The sequence below is a fragment of the Neovison vison genome, chromosome 7 (assembly GCF_020171115.1).
Source record: "Neovison vison isolate M4711 chromosome 7, ASM_NN_V1, whole genome shotgun sequence".
NCBI classification, from domain to species: domain Eukaryota; kingdom Metazoa; phylum Chordata; class Mammalia; order Carnivora; family Mustelidae; genus Neogale; species Neogale vison.
In genome coordinates, this window is record NC_058097.1 from 113,469,729 (window position 1) to 113,484,351 (window position 14,623).

Consider the following 14,623-nt stretch of genomic DNA (forward strand, 5'->3'; position numbering starts at 1 on the left):
ATGGTGAAAGTTGGAGTAAGTGGATTTGGACATATGGGCACCTAGTCACTAGGGCTGCTTTTACTTCTGGCAAAGTGGATGCTGTTGCAGTCATTGATCCTTTCACTGATATCAGCTACATAGTTCACATGTTCCAGTTTGACTTCACCCACGGCAAGTAACTGGTAAAGTCATGGCTGACAATGGGAAACTTGTCATCAGTGGAAAGTCCATCTTCATCTTCCAGAAGCAAGATCCTGCCCATATCAAATGGGGTGAGGCTGGTGCTAAGTATGATGTAGAGCCCATTGGGGTCTTTACCAACATGAAAACACTGGGGCTTACTTGAAGGTGGGGTCAAGAAGGTCATTACCTCTGCCCTTCCCCCTGATGCTCTATTTCTAATGTGTGTGAAGCATGAGAAGTATAACAACTCCCTCAAGATTGTCAGCAATGCTTCCTGCATCACCAACTCCTTGGCCTCTCTAGCCAAGGTCATCCATGATAACTTTGGCATCATGGAGGGACTCATGACCACAGTCCATGCCATCACTGTCACCCTTAAGAAAGCTCCTCCAGGAAGTTGATGCCTCAGGGGCTACTGAGAACATTATCCTTGCTTCTGCCAGTGTGCCAAGGCTTTAGGCAAGGTCATCCTTGGGCTGAATGCTAAACTCACCTACATGGCCTTCCACGTCTCTACCTCCAAGGTGTCAGTCATGGATCTGAACTGCTAACTGGAAAATCTGCCTAATACGAAGATGATCTGCCTAAGACGAAGACATCAAGAAGTCGATGAAGCAGGCATCAGACAGCCCCCTCAAGGGCAATCTGGATGCCACTGATGACCAGATTGTCTCCTGGTACTTTTTTATTTTTCTTTTTAATTTTTCTTTATTTTTTAAATTTCTTTTCATGTTCCAGAATTCATTGTTTATGCACCACACCCAGTGCTCCATGCAATACATGCCCTCCATAATACCCACCACCAGGCTCACCCAACCTCCCACCCCCTGCCCCTCCAAAACCCTCAGATTGTTTTTCAGAGTCAACAGTCTCTCATGGTTTGTCTACTCCTCCATTTTCCCCCAACTCACTACTCCTCTCCATCTTCCCATGTCCTCCGTGGGTTTTTTTGCTCCACAAATAAGAAAACCATATGATAATTGACTCTATACATTTGACTTATCTCACTTGGCATAATCTCCTCCAGTCCCGTCCATGTTGATACAAAAGTTGGGTATTCATCCTTTCTGATGGAGGCGTAATAGTCCATAGTATATATGGAACACATCTTCTTTATTATCTCCTAGTACTTTAACAGTGATGCTCACTCTTAGACCATCCATGCTGAGGCTAGCATTATCCTCAATGACCCTTGTGTGAAGATCATTTCCTCATAGAATGAATTTGGCTCTAGAACCCAGTTGGTGGATTATATGGTCCCCTGGCCTCAAGGAGTAAGAGTCCTCTTGACCACCAGCACCAGTGAGAACAAGAGGAAGAGAGAGGCCCTCAGCTGTTGGGGAGTCCCTGCTCCAACTCATCATCAACACAATGGAATCTCCCAACCTCTACATAATTCCCTCCTCAGAACTCTGAAGCAGGGAGTGGAGTTGGGGAGACTGACCTGTGAAGTACCAACAACAAAGTATACTGTACCCAGCCAATAAAATGGAAATAAATTAACAGGTGATTCAAATTTCCTTCACCATGATAATAAGGGCATAGATATGGTCAATACCACCTAAACTATTTTGATGAAAGGAACATAATATACCAGTCCTATAACTACAAGCAAACACATTAATCCTGATCAAATCACTCTCCTACTCTGGATTTTTCTCAGAGCAAGTTTAATGTCTTTGTTTCTCAAGCTATAAATGAAGGGGTTCATCAAGGGAACCACATTGGTGTAAAAGACAGAGGAGATTTTCCCCTCATCCATAGATCCAGCAGAAGATGGTTGAAGATACATAAATGCACCTGATCCAAAGAAGAGAGAAACAGCAATTATGTGGGAGCTGCACGTGCTGAAGGCTTTGGACCTGCCCTCAGTGGAGCTGATGCGCAGGATGCTGGACAGGATGAAACCATAGGAGACAAAGATGGTAACACTGGGCACAATGATATTGATGCCCACCACAATGAAAACCACCAGCTCATTCACGTAGGTGCTGGTGCAGGACAGCTGGAGCAGAGGGAAGATATCACACAAATAATGGTTGATGGTGTTTGCATCACAGAAGGTCAGTCTCAGCATGCATCCAGTGTGAGCCATGGCATCCAAAAATGCCTTCAAGTATGAACTAAGAATAAGGCTGGAACATACTTTAGGTGACATGGCAACATTATATAAGAGTGGGTTACAGATGGCCACATAGCGATCATAGGCCATTGATGTCAGCACATAACATTCGGAAACAACAAAAAAACAAAAAAAGTAAAGCTGGGTCATGCAACCCCCATAGGAGATAATATTCTTTTTTGATGTGAAGTTAATCAGCATTTTAGGTGTAAACACAGAAGAGTAACAGAGGTCTATGAAGGACAAATCGAAGAGGAAAAAGTACATAGGGGTGTGCAGGTGTGAATTCAGCCCGATTAGAATTATGAAGCCCAAATTTCCCAACACAGTGACCACATACATGATGAGAAACAGGCAAAGTAGGGGAAGCTGAAGATCTGGTAGGTCTGTTAAACCCCCAAAAATGAATTCATTTACAAAAGAGGAGTTTGTAGGACTCATTCTTCTCCAAGGGTGATCTGTGAGCACAGGAAAACAGGATTAAATTAGAAAAAAGCCAGCTCTTCCCCACAATATTTTGTCTACAAAAGGGGATATACACTGGGAGTATCTGAATCTGAGACTAACCAAATCTGAACCCAGAAAATCTGCCTTTACCTCTAATATGACACTGAGAAACACTAAATTCCCCTTATCAGAGGTTTATAAGCTAAACAGAGCAAAGAGTACCACAATTTAGCCTACAGGGGAAGTCCAGTGCTGTCACATGCAAACAGGACTGCTGGAAAAACCAAGGAAGAAGGGAGAAGAAGGGTGGACCAGAGCACAACTATTTTGCTCTGGACTTACCATTTTGTCCTTCACTTCAACCTACTATCAAGTAAAATTGGATGCAAAGATCCTCTAACCTGGTATTGGTCTCTATGGCACATTAGACTTGGTGTTGGAGGAATTAAGGACACTGTTTCTAATCCAAAACTAAGGGACCAGAGTCTAAGACAGATTACATTACTGCCCCATGTCACAGAATAAAAGCCATAAACCCGAAGAGTGAGAGATCCATCCATGGAGAGGGAACTTACTGACAGAGATATTGTACCTCTACACCCCTGAACTCTCTTAACATCCCCTGATTTCCCCTTGACCAAATTCCTCCTCACTTGAATCTCAGAACTGCAAAAAAACTAAAAAGAACGTTACATAATATTGATCTCTGGATTTCCATTTCACAACAAGAGGGACATTCATAAATGAAATTCAAGAACTCACCCTCCTTAGATCACAATATCTCAGTACTCCCTTATCATTGTCTTTACTCCTGATGTCCTGGAGGGGCAATTTCAGGTTCTGAGGCTTTGGTCCCTTTGTTCTAAAAGGATGTTACATACGCTTAATTTTAGGTATGCCCCAGAAACCTTTCCAAACTACAGGTCATAATTTCTGATTATGACTTTTTAGTTCTCTCAAGAAGCAGAGGAAAATAGTCTTTATCTCATTTGCCACTTGATAAAATACAGATGACTGAATGTGAGCTTAATGATACAATGCATCTGCTTATAAACAGAGTAGAAGCTTGCTCAGTCTCTTCCCCTTGGGATTTTATTCTATGTGGAAAAGCGAAATAAGAGGATTGTATTTACACTCTAGACCACACACCTGTCTTTAGTTCCTTAGGGACTCCAAATTTATTCAAGGTTTTTCATCAATCTAGGGAATGTACATCTCCCAAGATGGAGTCAAAAATGAACTCCCATGTCCGTGTCATCTTCATCTCTAAAGGGCAATCTATTATTCTGTTTATATCCCTCTTTCTTCCCATATCCTAAATGAAAAATTTTCTGCCAGGGTTCTCCCTCCAGGATTCTTTATTTCTTTATCTGAAATTTTTCCAGAGAGAGAGCATCTCACATCAATTGTCTCTTTCCTGGGATATCTCTAATTTGCAATGTCATATATTCCTTCTAAAGTTTTTACTTCTTTTTTTTTTTTTAAGATTTTAGTTATTATTTGAGGGAGAGAGAGTGCACATGATCAGAAGGTGTGGCAGAGGGAGAAACACCCTCCCCATTGAGCAAGGAGCACAACAGAGGGCTCAATCCCAGGAACCTGAGGTTATGACTTGAGCCAAAGTCAGACAGTTAAGTGACTGATTCATTAGGCATCCCTAAAGTTTTTACTTCTAAACATCTACTAGAAATTTGTACCTGACTATTCTGCTGGGGCTTCTGTAACATTTCAGTAAGTGATGTCATCTATTCCTTTTCATCACACACACACACACACACACACACACACACACACACACACACAAAATAAATGGGGCTCTGCAGTTAGTGAGTGTGTGTACAAATCCTACCTCTAGTCTTACTAATAATACGACGGACAAATTACTTAACCTTCTTCCTTTTGTGTCTTTGTAAAATGACATGGTAAAAAAACACAAACTTTTCATTAAGTTGTTATGATGATTAATAGATAAAGTGTAAGGAAAATGGCTAGAACAGTGCCTGTGCCACAGTAAATAGTCAGTTAATACCAGCTATTCTTATAGAGCTCCTCATAAATTCCAAGAGATCTTCCATCATCACACTCATCAGACATTTTTCCCTTTAATTCCTGTGCTTACCAGTAAATCATAACTTCTACTAGAATTAACATTATTTTTGTCTTATTTGTTAACTACAGTACATCATGCATAGTAAGAACTCAAATATTTCTAAAAATGATGTCCTCTGGTTGCAAACCTTAGTGTATTTCTACATATTCTATGCTAAGCAATAGAGTCTACAACCACATGACCTCAATTCCTGTCCCCCAGCCACCACACAAATTAAGGCAGTTTTTAGGTTTTAACTTAACTCTACTACTGAACTATAGTGGCTCCTAATGATTTTCTAGCATTATTTACACACACCCTCTTATTTAAGCATTTACATTACTGCTACAATGAGCTTTGAGAGCACAGATATGCCATTCCCTACTTCAAGAACTTTCAATCATTCTCTACCTAACTTGGGCAATTGAAAGTTTGTCATAAAACTATATCTTAAAACTGTGATTCAGCCTCAGTAAAACTAAAGACAAAATTGAGTAGAAGTTATTTTTTTTCTTTCTTCTCCATCCTTATAGGGTATAATTTTAAAATAATATTTTCATATATTTAAGATACATGACTTGGTTTTATAAGTGTAAAGATTGTGAAATAATTGCCATAATCAAATGAACCAAAATATCTATCACCTTATATAGTTATTTTTCTTTGTTTTTTGTAGTGAGAACATTTAAGATCAACCCTCAGCAAATTTTAAAGTATGAAATAAAGTGTTGTTAACTATAGTTACATGGGTATACACTGGATCTCCAGAACTTACTCATCTTGAATAAAGGAAACGTTATACACTTTGACTAACTCTGTAGAAGAACACCTCCATTTTTCTCTACAAATTCACCAGTGCTTACCTATTGTCTTTTTGGTAATTGCCATTTTAACAGACATGGCAGGAGGAAATATCATTGTGGTTTGCATTTGCATTTCCCTAATAATCAGTGATATTGAGCATCTTTTCATACATGTGTTGAGCACTTCCATGTTTTCTTTGAGAAATGTGTATTCAGGTCCTTTGCCCATTTTTAATAGAGTTATTTGTTTTGTAATGTTGTTACTACTGAGCTTCAAGTGCTCCTTACATATTTTGGAAATAAACTTTTACCAGATATATGGCTTACCAATATTTCTGCCAATTCTGTAGGTTGCTTTTTCACCTTGCTGATTGTTTCCTTTCCTCAAAAAAAATTAAAAAAAATTTTATTTCTTTATTTGAGAGACACACACACACAGAGAGAGAGAGAGAGAGAGAGTGCATGCACAGAAGTACAGTGATAGGGCTTAATCCCAGCACCCTGACATCATGACCTGAGCGTAAGGCAGATGCTTAACTGACTGAACACCCAACTACCCCTAAAGTATTTATCTGATGTTATTCCACTTACCTATCTTTGGTGCTTGTTGCCTTTGTTTTTGGTGTCATAGCCAAGACAATCCTCCATTTTATGCAAAAACATATCTGGGCTTCTCATGTTTCCATTGGCCTTTCTGTTTAACTTTATGACAACACCACACTCTCTTGGTTACTATAACTTTATAGTAAGTTTTGTAACCAGGAAGTATGAATGAGTCTTCCTGGCTTACTCTTTTTCAAGATTGTTTTGGCTGTCCTGGGGCCCTTGAGTCTCCATATCAATTCTAGGATTTTTTTTTTGTATCCCACAAAAAAAGAAGTCATTGGAATTTTGATTTGGACTGTGTTGAATCTGTAGGTCCCTTTGGGTAGTATTAACACCTTAATGATAGTAAATCTTCCAACCCATGAACATAAAGCATGTTTCCCTTTATTTATGCCTTTTGTGTTTTTATCAGCAATATTTTTTCATTTTTGTTTTAAAGCCTTTATCTTCTTGGTTAAGTATTTCATTCTATTCAATGCTGCTATAAATGGAACTGTTTTCTTAGCTCCCTCTAAAGATTGTTCATTGTTAGTGTATATAAAGACTACTAATTTCTGTATCTTGACTTTGTATCCTGTTACTTTCTTAAGTTTCTTTGTGGTTTCAATTTGTGTGTGTGTGTGTGTGTGTGTGTGTGTGTGGAAGCTTTAGAATGTTCTACATACATGATCCTAGCATTTTGTCCTTAGTTTTTCTATTCTCTAATTTATCTCTGCCCTAGTCTTTATTTCCTTTCTCCTGCTGGTTTTGTGTTAGCTTTCTACTTATTTTCCTACTTCCTTAAGTTTTAAAATAGCTAAAGTCATTAATTTGAGATGTTTCTTGCTTTTTAATGTAGGCTTGCATAGATGCAAACTTCCCCCTTGCCCCTGCTTTTGCAATATCCCATGAGTTTTGTTAAGTTGTGGCTTTGTTTTCAATCATATTAAATAGCCTCCAAATTACCTTGTGTTTTCTTCTGATTCATTGGTTTCCTTAAGACAGCATTGCTCAATATCCACAAATTTGTGCATTATTCCATTTTCCTTCTGTTATTGATTTCCAACTTTATTCCATTGTGGTCAGAGGCAATACCTTCTATGGTATTTCTCTTTTCAAATCTGGGGAAGTTCAATTTGTAGCTTAACATAGGGTCTATTTTGGAAAATATCTCATGCGCATTTGGGGAAATTCTGCTTTTGTTAGGTGGATGTTTTATACATCTGGTAAATCTATTTAGTTAATTATGTTATTCAAATTCTATATTTCTTTCTTATCTTGTGTCTGGCTGTTCCATTATTGAGAATGGGAGATATGGCAATAGGAGTTAAGAGGCAACATAATAGGAGGACCCTATGTTGGTCTCATCCCTGAGCACACCTAGATAACTATCAAATCATGTTGAATACTCACAGAATTGACCTGAGTACTGACAAGATAAACTTCACAACTAGAGGGGGACAAGAGCCCATACTGAGGAGGGTAGGAAGTGTGGAGAATTGATTTAGGTGAAAAACTGATCATGGGTGCTGTGCAGGGGAGGAAGCACTGGGGGCAGAAAAAAGCAACTAAGAATGGAGCACCCAGGTGAAATACACAAAGAGAACACTTCCCCCAAAGCCAATGGCTGGGAAAACAAGAGTGGGGCTCAAAACTGGAGATTTAAAAGTTGGCAGGCTTGCCCAGAATAGAGTCCTGAGTACTGCCATACTGTTGGAGAGAAAGCAGGAAAGCAACCCAGAAGCAGATAGTGGGATCTGTGGTTCCCCTAAGGAGAGACTGCACCCCCTTCCTGGAGCACATCTGTGAGAGCCAGTGTTCACAGAGATGCCTCTCTGGTAACAAAAGAGCCAGTGGGCACCACCTCTCTCCCCTGCCCCTTGGCATAGACACAGAATTGTCTGCTGAGGACGGCTAACCTGAACACTTGTCACCTGGCATTTTTGCTCTGAATCCCATGGCCCTGCACTTGGGCATGACTGCTTTTTCTGGTCAAATACATACCAACCCAGCATGGTGAGACTCTCCCCAAGAAGACCAGCACAGATCCCTGCCCCATTCACATTCTTAAATCCTAGAGTTTTAAAAGTCAGCATGACTTGAGTGGAATAGAGCTCAAAGTGTGCTGTGTTGCTCCAAGCAGGCAAACAGCCCAGAGGCAGACATGGTGAAAACAGTGATGTCAAAATCACCTGTGAGGCACTAGGGAGGTTGTTTGCTTTTCTGAAAGTGCTTCCCTGAGTGCAGCAAGCATGGAGACATCTCTGGGGACAAAGGAGCTGGCTGGTGCCATTTCCTTCCCCTGTCCCTAGCATAAACCAGCTTCAGCCAACAGAACAACACTAATACTGGCTGCATAACCTGCTTACTCCAAGCCCCAACCCCCGGTGCTCTCTGTTACTCCTTTTCCCCAAGTATGCCTGAGAACCAGAACAGTGGGCCCCTCCCCCAGAAGACTACCACAAACCCCTTACATACACCAAGTCTATTGACCACTGAATTTGCAAATCTTCAGCTTTCTTTTAACAAGCAGACCAGAGCACACCTAGTTAAAACTTGCCACAATCTGGCCAAAGTCCAAACATTCCCCACTACAGGCAAGGAGAAACTCAGCAGAGGACTGACCTTAAGGAAAAACCAACCAAAACAGAGCAGCAGAGTACACACAGCACACATCAGTGACACTTTTTTAAGTGCCAGGCCCTGCACAGTAAACACCTCTTCTTCATAAACCTACTACTCTCAGGACCGTGAAATGTAACAGGCTTTGTTATCACACAGAAGAAGACATAGACCTAGACAAAATGCCATGGTGGAGGAATGCATCCAAAAAGAAATAACAAATAAAGGTCATGTCCAGAGATCGAATCAAAACAGATATAACTAATACGCTTGATCCAGAATTTAAAACAACAATCAGGAGGACATGAGCTGGACTTCAGAAAAGCATAGAGGACACCAAGGAGTTCCTTATTCCAGAGATAAAAGATCTAAAAACTTGTCAGGCTGAAATGAAAATACAGTAACAGAGATTCAAAACCGTCTGGATGCAATGACCACAAGGTGGATGAAACAGAGGAACCAATAAATTATACAAAATATAAAATTATGGAAAATAATGAAGCTGAAAAGAGGAGAGAAAGAAAAATTTGGAACACAGATGTAGACTTAGGGAACTCAGTGAATTCATACAGTGTAATAACATTAATTTCACAGGAATGCCGGAAGAAGAAGACATGGTAAAGGGGGCAGAATGTTTATTTGAGGAAATTATAGCTGAAAACATCCCTAATCTGGGGAAGGAAACAAACATCTAAATCCAGGAGGCATAGACAAATCTCATGAAAATTAACAAAAGCACAGAAACACCATAAGATTTCATAAAATTTGCAAAATATAGAGATAAAGAAAAATTCCTAAAGGTAGCAAGACCTAGAAGTCTCTAAGTTACAAGGGGAACAGAATCAATAATCAAAAATCTCCCCATAAGCAAAAGTCCAGGACACAGGAAAATTCTACCAAATATTTAAAGAATTAATACATATTCTTCACAAACTGTTCCAGAAAGTACAAATGCAAGGAAAACTTACAAACTCATTTTAAGAGGCAGCACTACCCTGATTCAAAAACCACTAAAATGAGAAGTATAGATCAATATTCCTGATGAACACAGATGCAAAAAATCTCAAACAAACATTAGCAAATAGAATCCTGTGGTACATGAAAAGAATCATCACCACAAGCAAGTGAGATATGTTTCTGGTCTTCAGGAGTAATTCTGTATTTGCACATCAGTGAACATGACACAAGACATTAATAAAAGAAAGGATAAGAACCATACTATCATCTCAATAGTTGTAGAAAATGCGTTTGACAAAGTATAATATGCATCCATGATCAAAACCCTCAAGAAATTAGGGATTAAGGGCATATACCCCAATATCATAAAGGTCATATATGAAAAACCATAGTTAATATTATCATCAAAGGGAACCTCAGCAATCAAACAGCAATAAATAAATAAAATGCATCCAAATCTGGAAGGGAGAAGTCAAACTTTCACTATTTGCAGATGACATAGAACTCTACATAGAAAACCAAAGAATCCACACAAATAAAAAATTTCTAGAACTGATACAGGAATTCAGTTAAGTGACAGGATACTAACATCAATGTAGAAAAATCTGCTGCATTTTTATTCACAAATAATGAAGCAGGATAAAGAGAAATCTAGGGATCAATCCCATTTAGAGTTGTGCCATAAGCCATAAGATACTTAGAAAAATTCAAACAACGAGGTAAAATATCAAAACAATGAATACTGGAGGAGTCAAGATGGTGGAGAAGTAGCAGGCTGAGACTACTTCAGCTAGCAGGAGATCAGCTAGATAGCTTATCTAAAGATTGCAAACACCTACAAATCCAATGACAGATCGAAGAGAAGAACAGCAATTCTAGAAACAATCAACCACTTTCTGAAAGGTAGGACTGGCGGAGAAGTGAATCCAAAGCGTGATGGGAAGATAGACCCCGGGGGGGAGGTGCCGGCTCCCGGCAAGCGGCAGAGCAATGGAGCAAAAAATCAGGATTTTTAAAAGTCTGTTCCGCTGAGGGACATCACTCCAGAGGCTAAACTGGGGTGAAGCCCACTTGGGGTTAGTGTGGCCTCAGGTCCCGCAGGGTCACAGAAGGATCGGGGGTGTCTGAATGTCACAGAGCTTACAGGTATTAGAAAAGGGAAGCTGGCTACAGAGACAGAGCCAAGGAGTGAGCTCCCAGCTTGGGGTTACCTTGAACCGGTTGCAAGCTCGGTGAGCTCGGAGTGTGGCCGGAGGCCAGGGAGAAGAGAGTAATTGGGCGCAGTTCTCTGAGGGCGCACTGAGGAGTGGGGCCCCGGGCTCTCGGCTCCTCCAGGCCAGAGACCAGGAGGCCGCCAACTTCATTCCCATCTTCTGGAACTCTACAGAAAGGGCTCAGAGAACAAAAGCTCCCAAAAGTAAACCCCAGCGGATTACTCAGCTCGGCCCCTGGTAAGGGCGGTGCAATTCTGCCTGGGGCAAAGACGCTTGAGAATCACTACAACAGGCCCCTCCCCCAGAAGATCAACAAGAAATCCAGCCAGGATCAAGTTCACCTACCAAGGAGTGCAGTTTCAATACCAAGAAAGCAGCGGAATTCCAGAGGAGGAGAAAGCAAAGCAAGGAATTCATGGCTTTCTCCCCATGATTCTTTAGTCTTACAGTTAATATTTTTTTTCTTTTTTCTTCTGCTAAATTTTTTTTGAACTTTTACCCTTTCATCTTAACTTTTTTTTAACTAGCTTATCTTAACAATACCTTACCAAAATAATAATAATAATAATAATAATAATAATCTTTTTTTGAACCTTCATTATTATAGTCGTATTTTACCCTCCATTGTATCTAGCTACATTTTTTTTATGTATACACATGTTTTCTTTTTTTAATATTTTTCCTTATTTCTTTTCTTTTCTTTCTTTCTTTCTTTTTTTTTTTTTTTTTCCTGTTTATCCCCTTTCACCCTCCTATGATTTGGGGTATCTTCTGATTTGGTTAAAACACATTTCCCTGGGGTCTTTGCCACCCCTTTTAACATTTTATTTGCTCCTATATATATTATCTGGACAAAATGACAAGGCGGAAAAACTCACCACAAAAAGAAGAACAAGAGGCAGTACCGAAGGCTAGGAACCTAATAAATACGGGCATTGGTAATATGACAGATCCAGAGTTCAGAACGACGATTCTCAAGGTTCTAGCCGGGCTCAAAAAAGGCATGGAAGGACACTTGGGTGTCTCAGTTGGTTGACTGCCTTCGGCTCAGGTCATGATCCCGGAGTCCTGGGATTAAGTCCCACATCAGGCTTCCAGCTCCAAGGGGAGTCTTCTTCTCACTCTAACCTCCCCTCTCATGCTATCTCACTCTGTCTCTCTTTCTTTAAAAAAAAAAAAAAAAAAGGCACAGAAGATATTAGAGAAACCCTCTCCGGAGAGATAAAAGTTCTTTCTGGAGAAATAGAGGAACTAAAATCTAACCAAATTGAAATTTAAAAAGATACTAATGAGGTACAATAAAAAATGGAAGCTCTTCCTGCTCAGATAAATGAGGCAGAAAAAAGAATTAGTGACATAGAAGACCAAATGACAGAGAATAAAGAAGCTGAGCAAAAGAGGGACAAACAGCTATTGGACCATGAGGGGAGAATTCGAGAGATAAGTGACACCATAAGATGACACAACATTAGAATAATTGGGATTCAAAAAGAAGAAGAAAGAGGGGAGCAGAAGGTATATTGGAGAGAATTATTAAGAATTTCCTCAATATGGCAAAGGGAACAAACATCAAAATCCAGGAGATGCAAAGAACGCCCTCAAAATCAATAAAAATAGGTGCACACCCCATCACCTGACAGTAAAATTTACAAGTCTTAACGAAAAAGAGGAAATCCTGAAAGCAGCCCAGGAAAAGAAGTCTGCAACATGCAAGATTAAAAACATTAGTTTGGCAGCAGACTTATCTACAGAGACCTGGCAGGCCAGAAAGAACTGGTATGATATATTCTGAGCACTAAACGAGAAAAACAAGCAGCCAAGAATACTATATCCAGCGAGGCTCTCATTGAAAATAGAAGGAGAGATAAAAAAGCTTCCAGGACAAACAATAACTGAAAGAATTTGCAAACACCTACCAGCTGTACAGGAAATATTGAAAGGGGTCCTCTAAGCAAAGAGAGACTCTAAAAGTAGTAGATCAGAAAGGAAAAGAGACAATATACAGTTAACAGTCACCTTACAGGCAATACAACGGCACAAAATTCATTATCTTTCAATAATTACCCTGAATGTTAGTGGGCTAAATGCCCCAATAAAAGACACAGGGTATCATATTGGATAAAAGAACAAAGCCCGTCAATATGCTGCCTACAAGAAACTCATTTTAGACCCGAAGACACCCCCAGATTTAAAGTGAGGGGTGGAAAACAATGTACCATGCTAATGGACATCAGAAGAAATCTGGGGTGGCAATCCTTGTATCAGATCAAATAGATTTTAAGCCAAAGGCTTAAAATAAGAGATGAGGAAGGACACTATATCATACTCAAAGGGTCTGTCCAACAAGAAGACCTAACAATTTTAAATATATATGTCCCTAACATGGGAGCAGCCAACTATATAAACCAATTGATAACAAAATCAAAGAAACACATTGACAATAATACAATAATAGTAGGGGACTTTAATACTCCCCTCATTGAAATGGACAGATCATCCAAGCAAAAGATCAACAAGGAAATAAAAGCCTTAAATGACACACTGGACCAGATGGACATCACAGATATATTCAGAACATTTCATCCCAAGGCAACAGAATACACATTCTTCTCTAGTGCACATGGAACATTCTCCAGAATAGACCACATTCTGGGTCACAAATCAGGTCTCAACTGGTATCAAAAGATTGGGATCATTCCCTGCATATTTTCAGACCACAATGCTCTGAAGCTAGAACTCAATCACAACAGGAAATTTGGAAATAACACAAATACATGGAGACTAAACAGAATCCTTCTAAAAAATGAATGAGTCAGCCAGGAAATGAAAGAAGAATTGAAAAAATTCATGGAAACAAATGATAATGAAAACACAATGGTTCAAAATCTGTGGGACACAACAAAGGCAGTCCTGAGAGGAAAATATATAGTGGTACAAGCCTTACTCAAGAAACAAGAAAGGTCTCAAGTACACAACCTAACCCTATACCCAAAGGACCTGGAGAAAGAACAACAAAGAAAGCCTAAACCCAGCAGGAGAAATCATAAAGATCAAAGCAGAAATCAATGAAATATATCCTGGATATCAACCTTTTGTCTGTACTCTCATTTGCAAATATCTTCCTCCATTCCGTGGGTTGCCTCTTTGTTTTTTTGACTGTTTCCTTTGCAAATGACAGTACAGACAAAAGGTTGATATCCAGGATCTATAAACAACTCCTGAAACTCAACACACACATAAAAGACAATCATATCAAAAAGTGGGCAGAAGGGGCGCCTGGGTGGCTCAGTGGGTTAAGCCTCTGCTTTCAGCTCAGGTCATGATCTCAGGGTCCTGGGATCGAGCCCTGCATCAGGCTCTCTGCTCAGTAGGGAGCCTGCTTCCCCCTCTCTCTCTGCCTGCCTCTCTGCCTACCTGTGATCATTCTCTCTGTCAAATAAATAAATAAAATCTTTTTAAAAAATGGGCAGAAGATATGAACAGACACTTCTCCAATGAAGACATACAAATGGCTATCAGACACATGAAAAAATGTTTATCATCACTAGCCATCAGGGAGATTCAAATTAAAATCACATTGAGATACGACCTTAGACCAGTTAGAATGGCCAAAATTAGC

The 14,623-nt window shown here is 39.8% G+C and overlaps 1 protein-coding gene and 1 pseudogene across 1 annotated transcript; one reads left to right on the top strand and one right to left on the bottom strand.

The window, feature by feature from the left end:
• Positions 1-861, top strand: LOC122913454 (annotated as a pseudogene).
• A 934-nt stretch (positions 862-1,795) lies between these two features.
• LOC122914028 (olfactory receptor 8B3-like) lies at positions 1,796-2,728 on the bottom strand. Its single transcript, XM_044260671.1, has one exon. It carries the CDS (start codon positions 2,726-2,728, stop codon positions 1,796-1,798), a length of 933 nt encoding a protein of 310 aa, XP_044116606.1.
• Positions 2,729-14,623: the final 11,895 nt, after the last annotated feature.